Source organism: Aulonocara sp. 'chitande type north' Nkhata Bay, linkage group LG1 (assembly GCF_057382095.1).
Source record: "Aulonocara sp. 'chitande type north' Nkhata Bay isolate Kocher_YH1m ecotype deep benthic linkage group LG1, A_spYH_male_GT1.1, whole genome shotgun sequence".
Classification (NCBI taxonomy): Eukaryota; Metazoa; Chordata; class Actinopteri; order Cichliformes; family Cichlidae; genus Aulonocara; species Aulonocara sp. 'chitande type north' Nkhata Bay.
The window spans coordinates 898,864-918,591 of record NC_141344.1 but is presented as its reverse complement, the minus strand read 5'-3'; the positions used below and the strand labels follow the sequence as shown (position 1 = coordinate 918,591).

General features: G+C 43.2%; 2 protein-coding genes across 2 annotated transcripts; both read right to left on the bottom strand.

The window, feature by feature from the left end:
* Positions 1 to 640: 640 nt before the first annotated feature.
* On the bottom strand, positions 641 to 2,834 carry LOC147338425 (uncharacterized). Its single transcript, XM_086297533.1, has 3 exons — positions 2,328 to 2,834; positions 2,144 to 2,213; positions 641 to 972 (listed from the first exon to the last, which is right to left on the bottom strand). The coding sequence occupies exons 1-3, from the start codon at positions 2,832 to 2,834 to the stop codon at positions 641 to 643; spliced, it is 909 nt and encodes a 302-aa protein (XP_086153659.1).
* A 9,842-nt stretch (positions 2,835 to 12,676) lies between these two features.
* On the bottom strand, positions 12,677 to 13,431 carry LOC147338424 (uncharacterized). The gene has a single exon (XM_086297987.1). It carries the CDS (start codon positions 13,429 to 13,431, stop codon positions 12,781 to 12,783), a length of 651 nt encoding a protein of 216 aa, XP_086154113.1. The 3' UTR covers positions 12,677 to 12,780.
* Between the last annotated feature and the right edge of the window lie 6,297 nt (positions 13,432 to 19,728).

Sequence of the window (19,728 nt, the reverse complement as noted above, 5' to 3'; positions counted from 1 at the left end):
AATTATGTCTATTTTTTTATGTTTAAGGACAACAGATGGAAATTAGCCTTTGGCTATAATCTGGCATGTTTACATTCATGTAATTTTTTTTTTTACATTTATGTTCATTAACATGCACTGTCCTAAATAAATAAATAAATAAATAAATTTACTGTTTAACAGGTCGTAATTGACCGTAATTTAAAGAAACAGTAACATACTGTAAGAGACTGGAGGGTTCCAAAAAATTGGATGGATGGATGGATAGACACACACAAAATATAATTCATGTGCTTTGCACCACTTTATTTCAGTTCTGATTTTTCCCTGCTGAAATACACTTTTCCAAAATCAAAAACTGAAAAGAACTGAAAACATATTTTCATTGAGGAAGCACTTGTTTTTACTAAACCATGTAATCCATTATTTTCTCAGATGGTTGTACAAACAATAACGATATTATGTCATATCCATATCATGGCAGACAACACATGCTCAGGTGTTGGGTTTTCTTAGTTATATTTTGTAGGGTCTTAAACCTACAATGTGAAGTGCCTTGGCATTCATTTTGTTGGCACCATACAAATAAACTGAATTGTAATGAATATAATATCAAGCCCCACACGTCTGCCTTTATATACACTTTGTCCAAAATACTGGCTCACACGACCAAATCAATGCACAAAGCAGGGTCCACAAGGACATGGATGAGCGTGTGTGGTGTGAAGGAACCTGACTGACCTGCACTGAACCCTGATCTTGCTTTGTGGACTGAGTTCATTGATTTGTAGGGTGAGCCAATACATGTGACAATTAAAGTGTAAGTAGCTGAAATAATTTTTAACAAACGGGTAAAAGAAGGAAAAAAAATCAAAACTGTTGCACTCAAAAAACCTATTGGACAGAAACAGCGTCTTGCAAGATGGCAAGAGAGCTTGTCTTCATTGTTGCTCGTCTTGTGTAAATATCCAGAAAGCATGGGCCATGGATCATCTGCGGAGACATGGGTAACAACACATTGGTCACTTAAATTATACAAGAAATTCACTAAAAATGGCAACAACAGTTACCTAATTTGAAGTTCTCCACTCAAATTCAGTAAGGCGCTGGAGGAAAGTTGTGACATGAGGGTTAATGTGAACAACCTTTCGCTTCACAGTGGTCCCAGTCCTTCTGCTTGTCCCAACCTTGGAGGTACATTTTGTTCCCTCTTCAGGAGGGATAATAAATAGTAGCATACAGTAACATTGAGTTGTGATTTGAAATAATGAGTTACTCATCATCATCATCATCATCATCATCATCATCTATCACTATTAGCTAACTGTTCAAACATACCTCTGAATTAGTTCCAATGTTGACTCCTGGTATTCCAGGTTCAATACATAGAATGAACCAAAGAAGACTGACATCGCATCAGCACAGGTGTTCTCTTTGTCCAGCTCAACAATTACACGCCCCTCTGCACTCACCATCCAGCAGGTGGCGGTCATTGAACTTTGTCCTTAAATGTATAGGGGCAACATGTTGTCATTATGCAACATAAAATAATATCAATACTTCTGCACACTGTCTATTTATTTTTATTTATTTATTTATTTAGGACAGTGCATGTTAATGAACATAAATGTAAAAAAAAAAAAATTACATGAATGTAAACATGCCAGATTATAGCCAAAGGCTAATTTCCATCTGTTGTCCTTAAACATAAAAAAATAGACATAGATAGTCATAAAGCAAATAGCTACGTACAGTTAATTATTAATGGCCTTGTGTACATAAGTCCGTTTTAACATATTATAATTGTACATAATTGGGAATTATTCTGCACATTAAACACACCTAACAAAGAGTCAGCCCAGTTAAATTACCGGAGATGAATCAACTGTATGGTTATTTTGGAGTTTATAGTTCAGAATCAGAATCAGAATCAGAATACTTTATTGATCCCTGGGGGAAATTATTTTTTGTTACAGTGCTCCATTTTAAACCAATGTGCTATTTGTGCTGCTGTTAAACTTTACAGTACTGACTTCAGTATTTCTGCTGTTGGTGTAGCTAGACTACCATGTTGATCAGTAATATGTAATGTGAAATTTGATATTGTGCCAAACAGAAATTTTAATATGGTCTAATCAGCTCTATTTCATAAATGACTTCTTACCAAGCATAATCAGCCTTGGGGTGATGGGCAGGTTGCTTTCTGCTTCAAGGGACATCCTGGTAGATGTTTCCTGCCAGATAAAGGACCAAGACATTTTATGTAACAAACCCCCCCCCAAAAAAAAACAAAAAAACAGGACAGCAAGCAACAGCATTAAACATAGAGCTGTATGAAAGAAGCTTACATCTGCTAAGACAAAGAGGGAGTCTTCATCTTCCTTGTAATACTTCATCATGAGAAGTGTGGCTGCTGTGCCAACCTTGTTGTTGGTCAAAACTCCCTCACTTTCTATCTGCTGGATGAGTGTCCTTATACCAAGCTTCCATTTGAGCTTCTGGCTGGAGAAATAGTTAACAATCCTTCTGCCTTTGGTTATGAGGGCCTGACCTAAGCGCTCACTGATATCGATGCCTGTGAGTTTGGAAAGGTGGTTCGAAAGACCTTTCCGAGTAAACAAGACAGGCCACTGCTCCTGAATTTCAGCTACGGAAAGTGAGGGACAACTGTTGATAAGCTGCCACTGAGAAATATATGTGAGGCACATGAAGTCATCCACATCAGCTCTCTCCACAGCTCCAGGTCCTTCTGAATTAAAAATTGTTAACAGGATGTGTTTCTTTTCCTCTAAAGAAGCTGGCGTTTCCCCCTCAGGAAGTTCAACTGGCTGCCAATTTATAACAGTTCTAACCATCAGAAGGTTTCATTTATAAAGAACTGCACCCATAGTCCAAGCACCAGAATTATATAGTGAACAGGTGAGAAAGTGTTTTGAGAGTTGAGGTTTATTAACTATTGACCTTTGTCACTCACGGTTTGAACAATTTCATTTTTTAAATTAATGATTTACCCCACTTACTCTGTTCAAAAGGTAAAAGACATTACACAAGAATTTTTGACAGATTCTTGTTTTAAAACATCAATCATTTGTTTCATAGTTGTTTTAATTTCACAGTTAAAGCACTGCAATGCATGCTGGGTATTTCTTTTTACTTCTTAGTAAACCTCAGGTATACTTCAAATAAATTACACACTACATAGTATATTACAAGCACTACTATACTACAAGTATAGACTAAATGTACTTATACTTTTCTGTATACTTCTAACTGCACTTAAAGTATGCTTAAATGTAATTTGGTCTAAAAAAGGAAGAAAATACATACAAATTAAACTAAAGGTATACTTGCTTGTTTTCTAGTTTTTAAAGTATACTTAAATATTCTTTTTGGTAAGAGTGAGACTGGCTGTTTGATACAAAGTGGGCTGTAATAATGTTTCACATTGTTTGAATAAACAAATGCACTTATTAATATATGAGGTTCCATTCAGTTCAAGGAATTAAATTTTAGTGTGGCTGCAACTTACTCCTTAAGTTAAAAATTATGCTGTATATTGTAGTTTATATGTTATACTTGTCACGGACCCGGCTCTGGGGACTCGGGGTCCGTGGGCAGTGGGGACTATGACTGTTGTTATTATTATTATTATTATTATTATTTGGTGTGTTGTCTGCACTGCCCCTGTGCACATCTGTAGGCAGGTATGTGTGTGTGTGTGTGTGTGTGTTGCCTTTCTTCTGTGGCCAAGTTACAGGCACCTTCAGCCCTGGGGGCGTGGCCTAACTTGAGGGCTGGCCGCACCCGAAGTCCTTGCCGCACACCTGCTCCTCATCTGGGCTCGTCGGGGGAGCTATTTAGATGAGCGATGGAGCTTCCACCGATGCTGGATCATTGTGTTTGACTACACGTCAGTCTTCAAGCACAGTCAAGTGTGAGTGTATGCCTGCTGGGATAAGTGTGTAACGGCTGCCTCTATTGTTTTCCCCTCAGGAGGAGTGTGGGACGAGAAGGAGCGGTGAGCACGGGGAGTGCAGGGACACTGGGGCAGAGAGCACTACACGGGAGTCTGGGAAACTGGGGATTTATTGTTGTTTACTTCACCACCTTGTAAATAAACACTGTTGCACTGAAGAGTCCGGCGTTTGGGTCCTATTTCCCCATCTCCCCACGGTCTGCCAGCCAGACTGTGACAATACTACTCTCACAGTGAATTGCATTTTATAGTAATACACTCTGAATGAGGATTTAAGTAATTACTCTTAGATCTACAGTAGAAAACAACAGAAATCCGGATGGTGTAATAGTATAATCTCAGTAACATCACTAATTGTTACATTTGCTGTATTTTACAGCTGTTTCCATGAGTACGGTGAGTTACCGTAAAAATAATGTATTCTCATGGAATTTTCCCACAATTACATGCAAATTACAGTACTAAACTGCTAACATCCTTTAGAGTTTTTTACTGTTGATTTTGCAGTACTAAGCTATGGAAATTACTGCAAAGGCTAACAGTGTGGGGAAACCAAGTTAATGATAAAAATGATTAAAAAAATAACGATAGAAACTGATAAAAACCCTGAAAACCATAAATTTCACACCTGAACTTCAACTCTCGTGGCCCGGTACTAAACGACTACCAGTACTGGTCCGTGGCCCGGGAGTTGGGGACCGCTGCTCTAAGCTTTTTCTGTTTTTGTGCTTTAAAAAATGCAAACGTCGATGTTCTGCTGCTTGAGAACAAATACGTACACATAAAAAGGAACACGTAGTTCGAGGTCCGGTAATTTGCCCCAGCGGCGTGCACACCGCACCAGTAGGGGCAGAAATGAACTCCTGGAAGCGTTACATTTTTCTGTTAATTTCATTAAGACATATTGGCTTATTTATAGAAAAAAAGACTGTGACACACCAGCGAGTGGACAAAGAAATCTGCAGTGACTAATAAAACAGAGCGAACACAATCGGAATGATGCATTGGCCTTTATTCCACCAGAGTTCAAAATGACGCCATGAAGCTGAGTGACATTAATGACAGCCTGTAGTACTCTCCACCCGCCCCCCCTCCTTCACCAACACCCACACCAGCGTTCAGCACCAATAGAAGAGTTCCTGTAAAAAGCCTCAGAGTTATTGGGAGTGATATGAAATTTTCTAAATGTCATTAATTGACACCTTTTTCTGTAGGAGCTGTCAGTGGGGAGACAGAAAGGTCACAGCTCTCGGGCTGAGATATATATATATAAACCTCTTCTGCTGCCAGCGCCCTGAGTTATGGCTGTCGTTAACGCGGGGAATGGCTGGAGGAGCCGCTTCTGAAAGCCTATATCGATCCCATCCACGCTCCAGAGGAAGGGCCCGGACGTGGCGCGGGGTTTCCAGGGCAGACACGGAGGGGCTGATGTGCAAGTTCTTCTGAACGAGCCTCAGTGTGACGCGACCGGAAGACAGAGGTTTCTCTTCTTCTGGGTAACCGTGTTTTAATCCACTCCATGAATTATATATGTGACAAAGAAGAGTGCCTCCTGCTGGATTACACGTGTACTGCACATTTACGCAGGAAATGAAACCCTGGAGATGGGCTGTGAATGGAAGCATCAGATGGACTCTGGTGAAGTCCGGTGCTGATCTTTGCTCCGTATTTTTATAGGAGCTTTGCTTTGCTCTGTTAAATAGAAAGGCCAATCCTCCTCCAAACATTAAAGACCACCCGTTTCCTGTTAGCAGCTCAAACAGCAACAGCCCAAACCAGTGCAGAGAGTAACAGTCCTGTCTCAGACCTCAGTGGCTTTCTTGTGCTTTTTCACTTGCTGTTTAGTTCAGCTGGTAAAAGGTCTGGGTTAAAATACACACCTTCATAAGAAATGTGTCCCTGGAAGGGCGTCTCTAAGACTTACCTTTGTGTTGACTCACCTATTATACAGCTCAGTCTATTTTGAAGGAGAAACAAACAGTTTTCAGACGGCCAGAAACAAAAGCAAACCGAGTGTTACCTCAGGCAGGTGAACATACTGTACGCAGGGTGGCTCTGTGTGCATCCAGGCAGTCACAAGGAGGGTAATTTGTCTGATCAGGCTGATTGGTCTCCAGCAAATAACTCACTACAAGATTAGAGGGGTAATTCCTGGGCCAGAACAGAAGCTGGAAGTGCTAATCAATGGAGCTGCCTCACTGACGAGACCACATTTTGGCTGCTTGACCACTAAAGTGCAGAGGGAGGGGGCAGGTCATTTGATTTTTGTGTGACCGGGTTTGTGAGCATGCTCCTGGAACACATGCTCGTGTGTGTCTGCGTGCACATTTTCAGTACTTGTCACTGTGAACTCTCCTCGAACGTAAGGCGTGATTAATGAGGCTGCTTTATAGCGGGGCAGCAGGCGAGAGAGCGAGCGCGGGGCTCCAGAGTCACGGGACCGGGACGTTATTGACATCTCCATTATTTACTGAGTGATCGGAGCGGCCGAAGGGGTGCTGATTAGAAAACAATAAATGCTGTTATTGGTGTTGGGGGCCAAATGCACATCACAGCCTCTGTAGTCACTGCAGCCACTCAGGGCTGGACATGGAAACACCCACTGCTCAGCGGAAGGATTCTGGTACCAAGTATGACGGGAATAGGGTGATAGGATGATGTTTATTTATCTATTTATTTTGATCACCTGAGGTTAAATTAGGAAATCAGGATTCCAACGTACTCCGGCATGCATCATGCAGTTTGTCCCTCTTTGATAAAAGTTCAGATGGGAGTAAATACTCATAATTCCTAAAGACTTAAAGGCAACAGTAACATGAGGTTAATGCCACGTGATGTCAGTGTAATCTGCACTGTAATATGTCACAAAGGTAAATGTGTAATAATAATAACAATACCACTCTGAGGTAATGTTCACAGTGATCCGTGAATGTTGATGCACCTGTGTGTGTGTGGTAATGCACGAGGATTAATTCAACACGTGCGAGACACATAGCTTAGTTTACTGAGGCTGACTAGCAAAAGATCACGTGACTAGCAGTTAGCAGTGAGTGTGAAGTGACATTCCCGACAGTTGCACGGCAGTGGACAGCTGTTTCCAGGTGAGGCTCAAGGTTATCCCGGACTTTCACGGACAGTAGGAGAACTGTTAGCGAGTTGCTAACACGCTGTAGCAGAGGCAGCCGAGAGCTGGGACTGGTGAGCAGTGACCGACTGAGCCAACTTTCTGTGTGGGCCCATGTGCGCATAGATGTAGATCAGAATCAGAATCAGAATCAGAATACTTTATTCATCCCGAGGGAAATTAGGGGTTACAGCAGGCAGCACGCTAATGGCGCATGCGCACTCACAAAGGAACCTTCTGACCAACTTTACACAAACATCACATTGGGCAGACATGTCAGAAGGTAGGCTGATAGGAAAAAACAACGAAAATACACTACATGAGGTAAGAGGAGGAGAAAAAAAACTCCACTCAGACTGAGCTCCTAGTGGGAGAACAGTTTGATAAAAGAAAAAACACCTCAGCACAAAAGCACATGACTATCAATACACCATAGAAACACGAGACAAGCAACAGGGCGGGTAAAGGGTAAGAGAGAGCCGGCGTAGACAGCGCATCCGGTCCTGCAGCATCTGCGCTGGTCCAGTTGACTGCTATCATCCCCGGTAGGGCACAAGCATCGAAGGCGTTGGAAAGGGAGGGGGATGAGTGAGTGCTTATCAGTGTAAGTGTGTGTGTGTGCGTGTCCATAGTTTAGCTGAGACAGTGTCCTTCGGCCTATCAGGCTAAGTAAACAGTCCTCCAGCCAATCCAGGTGTCCTTCATGGGGCGGGAAGAATAGTCATCACACAGTCGTTATCAGGGAGTTGTTTTGGTGGGCTCCAGCCTTGGGCCTGCAGCTGGAGCCGTGGTGTCCAAATGTTGAATATTGTTGATTTCTCCTTTGTGAGCAGCTCGAATTCTAGCACTCCGAGGCTGGTCTCTCGATCTCCCGTTGAAGAGCTGCGAGCCTCCCCATGATGGTATCAAACTTCAGTTCCAAGGTGTTGTCAGTCTTTTGATTCTGAGACCTCACAACTACAGTGATCCGTTCCGCGATGTTTTCCAATTGTCGCTCAAGGGTCTCATTTTGAGCAGGCCTCTCTCTGATGTTTCCCCTCATACGCTCAATGGTGTTGTTTTGAGCCTTCACAGCAGCTGTAAGCGTCTCCAAGGTGTTGACCATATTACGTTCGTTGTGAGAGGTCGCGCCTCGTCCCGTCGCTTCGAATCCAGCGGGCAGCCTTGTGGGGGTTTGAACAGCCGGTTCCGCTTTCTTATTTCTCTGATAAACCAGGGCTAAGCCAACGCCGATCAGCATGAACCCTGTTATCATGGTTCCGAATAGGTAGATATCTTCATCGTCCTCGATCGACAGTCCCGCCAGGCACACGGTCCTCCAGTTCTGCCACCCGTCCATCGTGTAACTGGCAGGGAAAGTCCCTCCAGGGCACTCAGGCTCTCCCGAGCCCCGACTTCTCGTTGAGAAAAGGGTGTCAATAGCACTCAGAGACCAGTTGATCAAATCCATAATTCTCTTTTAGGTTTAGAGAACGACAGTGAGAGACTGTTCCAGGGAAAGTAAATTCACACAAGACAAGACAAGGACATAGAGGCGAAGCAGGGAAGATAAGGGTGAGGAGGAGAGGAGAAAGTGCGACCGCCTTCGCTGAGAGCTCAAAACTACAAGAAAAACTACTATACAAAAACTACTATATAAGAACCAGATGTACTGGTTCTTATATAGTGCTTTGCCTCATTCACACAAGCACTTTTTCTATACTGTGCTTTCTGTCTAACATTCACACTCTCATGCATCAGAGAGCAACATGGGGTTAGCAAACTGACTGCGATCGAACAACCAACCTTCCCGTTAGTAGCAGTGTTGCCAACTCTTCAGTAAGGAAAATCGCTATTGGCTGTCCTAAAAGTCGCTAGAAGTCGCTAAATGACGTCATCGCCCAATTTGCATAATTGGTCATGCTAATATAATTGTTTTTTTTTTCCCCACCCATGAGGGTGGGGATGGATGTTTGTGTCTGTGTGTGCCTGTATGTCTGTGTCTATATGTCAGGTTGGGTATCAGACGCCACCTCTCTGGGGACATCTCAGGCCCTCCAAGGTTTGGAGGCCTATCTCCACCCACCACCACTTCCCCTGCCAGTGGCGGACTCCCTCAGGTGTCGGTGCGTTGGTGGTTCTTTGTGTCTGGGGGTGGGCGTCCGGGTACACACCGGCTCACTCCTTGGCGGCCGCTTATCGGGGCCTGGAGCCTGGGGCTCGCTCGGGCCACTTCGGAGGTGGGGTGCCCCCGGCCTCTCGGCCTGGGGCTCGGTCACTCAGGCGCAGCTGGCTGCCGGCGGAGCTCACGGGCGCGTCACTGCAACTCCCCCTGGCTTCTGCTCCGCGGCTGCTGAGTGAGCCCTCATCTGGGACTCTCCTCAGCTCTTACTGGGACAGTGGCGCGGCTGCCCCTCTGTTGGTCTTCCTTGGTCTCTTGTGTTCTGGGGGCCTCTGGATGTCTGGAGTTTTGATCTCCTCCATACCTGCTTCATACCCTGGAGGACGGGGCTGTGGCTCCCCACACTCCCTAGCAGATCGTTACATGGAGAAACCTTTGGAATACAAGCGCGCTGATCCACACAGGTGTGCACACGGGTGTTCACAGACGCGGACTAAAGCTTTCTTGGCTGCTGCCTCAAAGCACATTGTGCGCTGTCTATCTTGCGTGCTGCACAATATCGTTTATTATTTAGTATCTACTGATATCTACTGCTAGCTAGTTTATTGTGATAGTGCCGTTTTTTTTATTATGTTGCTCTTTGTTGTTTGCTTTCTCTTCTGTTTTTTTCTCCATACAGGTGACCCAGGTGTTTTTTTTCTTTTTTTTCTTTCTTTCCCCCCTTCTCACCGTCTCTTCTCCCCTTTGGTTTTCTTTCTCTCCCTCTCTTTCTTTCATTCTCTCTCCCTGTCCTATCCCCCAGTCATGTCTGTCCCGTTTGTAGCAACTGAAAATAAAATAAATTCATAATTATAATAAAGGTCAATCAAATGGACCAATATGGCAAGGCCATGATGATCCACTTGGTAAAATAAATCCACTTGGCATCTTTCTTGGCCTTAAGACAACAATTCTGATGCTAAAGATCCAAAAGGGACACACAAAAAAAAAAAAAAAAAAAAAAAAAAAAGCTAATATAATTGTAACCTACGCTGTTGGAGAGAGAAATAACATCGTGGAAGAGACATAAAGTGAGTAAAAAACGTCCTAAATGCATTTAGAGTTTATTTAGAACTACAAATTAAATTTCTTTTAGCAATTATTGTTTTTTTTAATGTCACAATTCCAACCCTGCTCCTTTACCCGGGCTTGGACCGGCAAAAGTGACCCGAAATAGGCACTCTGGTGGAGTTACTGTGTATGTGTGTGTGTATAAGTAGTTTTAAACCTTGTGATCCACAAAACAGCATAAGAATAAAAGAAGAACTGACTGCGTTACAGTCAGTGCGGGAGCAGCGGCTTCGCTCATGCGCGATTCATTTGCCGTTTGGACGCACAGGTGTGAACGTCTCCTGCCCTGATAGCAGCTGGGGGACGACTATCCTCCGCCATGAGCGCATTGGAACGGGCGAGGTGCCCACGGCAGCACCGCTGCTTGTTGAGAGTAAAAGCGATACCCGCTTTCATGTCAAAAAGTCTCCAATAATACCAGAATAAGTCGCCAGATTTGTTGCTAGTCGCTTTTTTAGAAAAAAAAGTCGCTAAGGGGGTCTGAAAACTCGCTAAATATAGCAACAAAGTCGCTAAGTTGGCAACACTGGTTAGTAGGCAACCTGCCACAATAAAAGCATTATATCTGTTTAAAATTATCCTTGTTGGACAAGGGAGCAGTGAACTTACCACAAAGTAAGTTCAAAGGGTATTATTTATTTTAAACATATATTTCAATTGCTGAAGTACTTGTGACATCATTTTGAGTTAAAGTGTGTGCTTGTACATTTTATTCTGCACCTAAGTTAAGAGTTGTCTGGGGTCAATTCTTTAATTACTGTTTGAAGGGGACATGAAATGCTCCACGTATAACGGCTAATTTACCCCACTGAGCCCTGCTTTCATAAACTGGCACAGATGTAACTCTGTCTGTGAAGATGGATTTAAGAAATCAGTGCTTGAAGTCAAACAGGCTCTTGTCCTCATTTATAAAATGCTTTACAAAGTCGAACATTACGGCTAATGGTGCGTACACACCGAACGCGATAGAAGCGACCAAAGAGTCAGATTTAGATGTAAAGTCAATGGAAGGAGATTTGCGTCACAAAAACAGTTTTCTGCCTGATTCACGCGACTGATGTGATGGAAAATACGTGCTGCAGTTTGTGTGGTACATTTTATGCATTCGCGCTTATCGCGTCTACGGCTCGAGTTGGAAAGATCTGAACTCCAGCTTCAAGTTGCGCCGCGACAACCAATCAGGAGCCTGGTGACGTGATGCTCTGACCTGGTTCCAAGGGGCAGGTCCAGCCAAAGCCATTCATTCTTCATTCAATATGGAGCAAAGGCTCATCAACGCTGTAGCCAACCACCCGCAGCTGTACGACACCAGCTGCTTTCAAATTTATAAATTAGTTTTTTAAAACAGCACAGCTGTGTTAAATTTGGAAACATTGGACCCGAGCAATCAGTAGTTTTCTGATGAGGCAGCAGCTCTCCAGGGCAGAAACAATGTTCTTATTTTCTCCTCCTTCTCCCTGAGGCTCTTCCACTTTAAGCTGGGTCCTTTTTCTTCCTGTCTCTCTGTAAATAGTTATATTTTATATATTTATGTTTAATGTTTTTCTGTTTGAGAATTTCAATATTATTTCAAATAAATTTTTGTAATGACTGTTATGTAATGGCTGTGTGCAGGCAGGAAAAGGACCCAAAGTGCAGACTCCGGAGACATACGTGAACTCAAAAGGGTAACAAAACTAAGAATACAAAATAACCTTCCGCACACAGCTAGATGAGGGTAGATCACAACACAGACACAGAGAAACACAGGGCTTAAATACACAGAGGGAGCAATCAGGGAATGGGAAACAGGAGGGAAACACAGCTGGGGCAAATCAGGCCTAATGAGACAAAGGAAGCAAAACCAGACACATTAACATAATACATGGACCTTCAAAGTAAAACAGGAAACATAACACAGAGACACAGACTAGACACGGGGGATACATCAGACAGGGGAGACAGCAACTATGGATCACAGACAGAAAACCAGAACACTAAAACTCTAACAAAACCCACATAGAAAACCTGAACTAAGAATAAACCTATAACCCATGATATAATGATCTATTGATCTAAGTGTTAAATAAATAAAATCAAAGAACCAAAACCACAAAACACTGAGTCGATGACCCAGGCACCCTAACAATGACTGTCTCAGTTCTACTACACAGCAAATATTGGCACACAACTTGACACATGTAGAATTTATTTCATATTATACTAATGAAAAAAATAAACTACTATATAGGAAAATAGTGAAGACCAATTATTTAAGAGAATAAAGAGAGGTTAGTTTATTTTGGAGTAGAGCTCCATTTATTAAGAAAATTTAAAAAAGGCAGGAACGCACTTTAGAGGTTTGTGGGTGGCTCAGAGCTGTTGTGGGGAAGTCGCTGGGACTTCAAATGGGCTATTCTTTTGGCTGCTAAGACACGGCTCCCTCCGCCGAGAAGTGGGCCAAGAACTTCTCCCTCACCAGGACAGCCTCTCTGGAGAAGTTGCTGGCTGCTACATGATCCAGGCCTTGCAACAGCTCCACCACAGCAGGTGCCCCTCTCTCGTCCAAACAGCGCAACTGTGGAGAACACAAGTCGCCTTCACACACTTCTCCGCAACTTCAGGATGGAGCTCCATGGTGCGCCGATACAACCTCCACTGTGAGGAGAGGATACCGAAGGCACACTCCACTGCCAACCGGGCCCTGGAGAGGCAATAGTTGAAAATCCTCTTCTCTAATGGGAGGAGGCGTCCAGGGAAAGGCCTCATGATCTCCCGCTGCAGTGGGAATGCTTCATCAGCCACAAAGACATGGGGCTGGGCTCCACGGTCTTCTCCACCAGGTAGAGGCTGGTCCGGAGGCAGATGGAGAGTCTCAGCATGAAGAGCCTGACCAAAGGTGGAGTTGGCCAGAATACCACTGTCGCTGGTCCTCCCGTGCCCCCCAACATCAATGACGCGGAAGCGATGCTCTGAATCCACAACCACAAGGAAAACAATGGAAAAAGTTCCCTTGTAGTTGTGGAACATGGATCCTGAGTTGGGGGGTGCCTTCGTCTGGACGTGCTTCCCATCCAGAGCTCCACAGCAGAGAGGGGAGTTCCAGCGCTCCTGGAATCCCTCTGCGATGGACCGCCAGTCTCCAGTTGAAGGTAGAGCCATGAAGTCGTCCACTAGACAGTGGACACACCAACTGTGAAACTGGACGCGATGGTCCTAAAGGAATATATATTACATAATATATATTAGATATAATATAATGTGTTTTGTTTTAACTTTACCATTTCCTAATTTGATTGGTAGCAACTTTTACCCCTACAGTGAGCCAATCACTCATAATTCTAAACATGTCAATCAGGTAGGAATGAAGTAAGACATTAATAGAAATAAAGAGTTGTATGTTGACATGTAGCCCTTTCCTTGCTTAAATCATTGTTAATATTTTTGAAAAAGTAACCTGTGATAAGACAGCTTATCAAGATAGAATATGCTAGATAGAACCATATAACTAAAGATGAACCAAACTGTTCACAGTTTTATCTAGCTCTCAGTTTTAAGAAAGGCTGGTGACCCCTGTTATAGAGTCTGACAGCTGTGGGGATTATATACAAATATTCAACTATCCCAGAATTAAACCAGGTCTAAATTAAAACAAAGGACTTTATAAGATAGACCTTCTGAGTATCACTACAAAGATTACCAACAGTGGTCCTCATACCAGTTTGATATCAGCAAACACCGAGAGCATACACTGATATGGCACCACAGCCATGCTATCATTGCAAACACTGATAACAGCATAAATCGAATTAAATTGGGACTTGATGAGACCTTTCGAGTATCACTAGAAATATTATAAACAGTCGTCTCCATACCACAGTTTGCTATCAGTAAACACCGACAGCATTCACTGTTAGTGTAACACTTCTGGAGTCGTTACAGTATACTAGGACCAGTTAGGTTCGACTACTAGAGCAGTAATGAGCGTAGCATGTAATAAGGACCACAGACCAGTAAATACGTTTAAATTGCCGGCTTATTGTTTTGTGAAGACAGAGAATAGACAGTTATAGACACATTACATAAAACATTCAACATCACACATTTAAGGAAAACAAGATATTTTCTTTCCCCTTCTTAGTTCAGTATGTTCTGTTAGTTCATCCTATTTATCTCAAAACCTTTTATTTGGCTTTAGAAGGATGTTATTCTCAACCTAGGTTATTGTTTTATTTATTTCAAGTTCTAAGTTCAAGTTTATCCTTTGATCTATTTGCATTAACACTGTGTTATTTTAAATCAAGTTCAGTTCTTTAGGCCCAAGATTGAATTTAATCTTGGTCTAGGTTCACCTTTAAATTCTCAACCAGTTCTTATTTTGTTTTAACCCAACAAAATTATTTACATTTCCATTAACACCATTACAGCATTAAAATGTAAGGTTGACCAAAATAAATTACAAAAATAAATAAATAAATGTAAAACTGAAAACAATTCAGCAAAAGGCTGAATAAATCCCTTAAACAAACAAATAAACAAAAGAAAGTTGTCTTTGTGTCCTTTAACTATTAATCCTGGAATTACTCCGAATGATTATCCAGTGCTTTGAAAAGTCCGCTGTTCTTTTGCAGAGGTGTATGGATTAATCCTACCAGTTTTATCAGCGAAAGAGCTCAACGTCCAGCAGGGGGCGTTTTCCTTTTTCCTGCTCGGTACAGTTCAATGGGTCCGTGGGTGGCTCGCCATCTTGTTTCTCGCTCAGCGGATCAAACTCCGATTCTAGCTCGGCATTTCCCGATCCAAACCTTAATGGCCTACCATAACAACAAAATAAAGTGCATAAACATTCGAAAATAACACACGGGTAGCCCTTAAATAACAGTAAAAGTCCGTTTTTTCCAGCTTATTTAGCCGTAAATGAGGTGACGCCAATATGGCGCGCTGAAACACCGTCAAAGGCCTTTGAACTGCAGCCTGTGTGTCGTTTAAGCACGAATCCACCGTTTTTTTTTTTTTTTTTTTTTTTTTGTTTTTTTTTTTTGCCTGTCCCGTTTGGCTCTTTTGCCATCAGAATTGTTGTCTAAAGGCAAAGAAAGATGCCCAACGGATTTACTTTACCAAATTGACCATCCCAGCCTTGCCGTAATGGTCCATTTGATTCACCTTTTATTGTTTATTTTATTTTCACTTACTGAATACGGGACAGACTTGACTGGGGGAAAGAAGGGGAGAAAGAAAGAGGGAAAGAGAAACAGCTGAGAAGAGGGACGGGGGAGAAGGGCAAAAGACAAAAACCAACAGAACGGGCAGAGAAAAAAAAAATTCATATATCAATCACCTGGATCACCTGCTGAGAAAGAAAAAAGAAAGCAAGCAGAAGAGAACAAGAGTAATAGAATAAACAACATCACAATGATATATGGGAATATGACAGTAAATACTAAATGTTAAACATTATTGTGCAGCACATAAGATCAACAGAACACAGTGTGCTTTGAGGTAGGAGCCAAAAAGGGTGTAGTTTGTGGGTGTGATCACCCGTGTGTACACCTGTGAGCATGGACGCGCTTGTTTTTTGTTTTTTTAAAAGGTTCCTTCATGTAATAATCTGCTAGAGGGTGTGGGGGGGCCACAGCCCCGTCCTCCAGGGCGTGAAGCAGGTGTGGAGGAGATCAAAACTCCAGACATCCAGAGGCCCCCAGAACACAAGAGACCAAGGAAGACCAACAGAGGGGCAGCTGCGCCACTGTCCCGGAAAGAGCTGAGGAGAGTCCCAGATGAGGGCTCACTCAGCAGCCGCGGAGCAGAAGCCAGGGGGAGTTGCAGTGACGCGCCCGTGAGCTCCGCCGGCAGCCAGCTGCGCCTGAGTGACCGAGCCCCAGGCCGAGAGGCCGGGGGCACCCCACCTCCGAAGTGGCCCGAGCGAGCCCCAGGCTCCAGGCCCCGATAAGCGGCCGCCAAGGAGTGAGCCGGTGTGTACCTGGACGCCCATCCCCGGACACAAAGAACCACCAACGCACCGATGTCTGAGGGGGTCCGCCACTGGCAGGGGAAGTGGTGGTAGGGGGAGATAGGCCTCCAAACCTTGGAGGGCCTGAGATGTCCCCAGAGAGGTGGCGCCTGACACCCAACCTGACATATAGACACAGACATACAGGCACACACAGATACAAACATCCATTCCCACCCTCATGCTCTCATATGCACTTACTCCACACTCAACCAATGTGGAGACAGACATAAAGAGACGTTGTACACACGATCACACTCCCCAAGCGTACTCTACAAACCGGGTCTAGGTGCCCTCGCCCCTGGAGGGGGGAACTGCACCCAGACCCAGGTGGTGTTTCCCTTTTCCCTGCGGTGGGGGGAGGCAGACCACCCCGACTCCGCAGCAGCAGGAAGGCTCCACACTCCAGAATCCACCGTTTTTAACATAAAACAACATAAATCTGCTACCTTGGCTCTCCATTTGCATGAAATGAGCAATATAATACAACAAAAATTTCTTGCATGAAATAAAAGACAATTTCTGAACTCACCAAGTCCCGTTCGGTTATGTTCACAACGTCACCAAGGCAAGGACAGGTCGGAAAAAACAAAAATACATTCTCCAGAGTACAAAAATGGCTTTAAGTAGATTTTTGGCTTATTTTTACTATTTTTTCACTCATTTAAGCAGCAGCTCTGCAAGGACTGTCTGCATTTCTCCCTCTCGAGCATCAAAAAGAAGGAACAACCCGATTGGGTGTGGCTAATCACAGGAGTCACGCTGCAGCGTGCCCTTTCACAATAAGAGTCTCAACACATATTTTAGCCATTTTACCTGAATTAACATAAAACACCATGAATTAGCAAGTTCTGTACCCTTTTAACATGTTTTTAAACACAAATGAAATCCTATACCATGAATTATATCATTGCTGATGTTTTTAATGAATTTTCTAACCATTATGATCTATTTATTGACTATTTATCACCTGTAATATATTTCTTATGACTGTTTTTACTAACAGGCTTTTATTTGTTGTTAGCTATGTTAACCAGGGTTACATTAGCATACCACATCCATGTTAGCAGTGTATAAACGGCTAGTTTAGCATATATTAGCACAGGTATCAATAAAGGACTACCGTATTAAACACCTTTACTAACCGCAGGCAGATGGACAGGCGCTCTGCCGGTGGGATTGAGCGCCTGGAGCAAATGGTGAAACTCACCGAACTGCTCACACTTCTGGAGGACCTGGTGGACCCAGGTATGGCTAGCACGTCTTTTACGCCGCTGCTCTGCTCTCCACAGTAAATAGAGAAGGGAGACTCTCTCTTCAAACGCTAGCTCGACAGCTGCCATCTTGTAAACGTACCGTCTGGTGTAGAGAGTTGAAAATAGCTTTCTATTAAAATCTGGTATCAGAAATAAACTGGGGAAAACAGTCCCCCCCCCCTAAAGGTTTTTGTTATGATTGTATTTTTGTACCTGTCATTTAAGATGCTATCCTACATCCAGCCGCTAGAGGGCACATTACGCGCTGTGGTATCGAGTAGCGTTTTGGGGCACAGAGGAAGAATAAACCTTCCTGTTGTGAAACTGATATCAGCTCAACGTGTCTCCCTTTTCTATTCTTTATCACAGATTAGTAAATGCATTTAAATGAATGTATATTGCAGACCTTACAAACAGAGGATGTTGTTGTAAAGGGAGTTTTTCCTTCCCACTGTCGCCAAAGTGCTTGCTCATAGGGGGTCATATGATTGTTGGGTTTTTCTCTGTATGTGCTATTGTAGGGTCTACCTTAGAATATAAAGCGCCTTGAGGTGACTGATGTTGGCCCTGTATAAATAATATTGAATTGAAATTAAATTAAATATATCCTTGTCTAACATAAACTCATTGTTGCAGCGCTACAGTGATCCCCTTACACTGATGTTTAGTTTTCATGTCCTTATTTTCCTCTGAGGTAACAATCCTGTCACTAAGTCTATCAGACGCAACCAACCAACCACATGATGTCAAGTTTGTACTGAGAAGGTGGCGCTACACATGGTTTTAAACTTTAAGGACTGATTTCTTAAATCCAGCTTCACAGACTGACTTACATCTGTGTCAGTTTATGAGAGCAGGGCTCAGTGGGGTAAATTAGCCTTTATACGTGTAGCGTTTCATGTCCACTTCAAGTCTAGGCGAGGGGTTTACTGTTACTTTCCCTGATTCCTGTACACACCAGAACCAGAGTAAGAGTTCTCTTACCCAGAGCTGAGTAAGAGGGTTTAGACCAGGGGTGTCAAACTCAAATACACAGTGGGCCAAAATTCAAAACTGGAACAAAGTCGCGGGCTAACGTTAATATTTATTGAAAAAAAAAAACTTCCTCTAGATATAAGAATGAATCTTTTCTTATGGACTCAAATAAGTTTTGCTGAAAAACTGAATATGGAACAAGCAAAGCTTAATACTAAACAATATATATATTAGCTGTATAATAGTAGGCCAGCTCTAATAGTAATTTGGTATGGCTTTGCGGGCCAGAGTTTGACACCTATGGTTTAGACGCAGTATAGCAGGTGGGGTGCTACAATCACATATAGCTTTCTGGCTTTTATTTTGAAGCCAGCTCTTAGTTTTTATATTTGCATATGTACCTGTGTGCAAGTGAACGCAGCTTCACCGTAAATGTGTTGGCAAAGATATTTATGAGAAGTGTGAGTGTCACTTTGTCCTTGCCGGTCGCCTTCTCTCTGCTCTCGTGTTTGTGTGTTCTGGTTTTGGTGCAGAAGCAGGACTCTCCGGGGTTTCCCACATTCTGCCTCTGCACACGCGTTCCTGATGTCCTCATGGTTGGCTCTTCTAAAGGAGTGTTGCTCGTCAGTCCTTGCTGGATCATTGTTTTGCAACAGTTTGTGCATCCCGGCTCAATGCCTCGAGTGAATGTTTCCACTTACAGTGGGGCAAAAAAGTATTTAGTCAGCCACCGATTGTGCAAGTTCCCCCACCTAAAATGATGACAGAGGTCAGTAATTTGCACCAGAGGTACACTTCAACTGTGAGAGACAGAATGTGAAAAAAAAATCCATGAATCCACATGGTAGGATTTGTAAAGAATTTATTCGTAAATCAGGGTGGAAAATAAGTATTTGGTCACCTCAAACAAGGAAAATCTCTGGCTCTCACAGACCTGTAACGTCTTCTGTAAGAAGCTTTTCTGTCCCCTACTCGTTACCTGTATGAATGGCACCTGTTTGAACTCATCATCTGTATAAAAGACACCTGTCCACAGCCTCAAACAGTCAGACTCCAAACTCCGCCATGGCCAAGACCAAAGAGCTTTCGAAGGACACCAGGAAAAGTATTGTAGATCTGCACCAGACTGGGAAGAGTGAATCTACAATAGGCAAGCAGCTTGGTGTGAAAAAATCAACTGTGGAAGCAATCATCAGAAAATGGAAGACATACAAGACC

Bases quoted from the DNA above. Each gene is read 5' to 3' on its own strand.
- LOC147338425 (XM_086297533.1), bottom strand. From the start codon at position 2,834: ATGGTTAGAACTGTTATAAATTGGCAGCCAGTTGAACTTCCTGAGGGG. The intron at 2,214-2,327 runs GTAAGCTTCTTT...TTTATCTGGCAG, and splicing joins CCCTCTTTGTCTTAGCAGAT to GAAACATCTACCAGGATGTC. The intron at 973-2,143 runs GTAAGAAGTCAT...ATGTCTCCGCAG, and splicing joins CCCAAGGCTGATTATGCTTG to ATGATCCATGGCCCATGCTT.
- LOC147338424 (XM_086297987.1), bottom strand. From the start codon at position 13,431: ATGGCTCTACCTTCAACTGGAGACTGGCGGTCCATCGCAGAGGGATTC.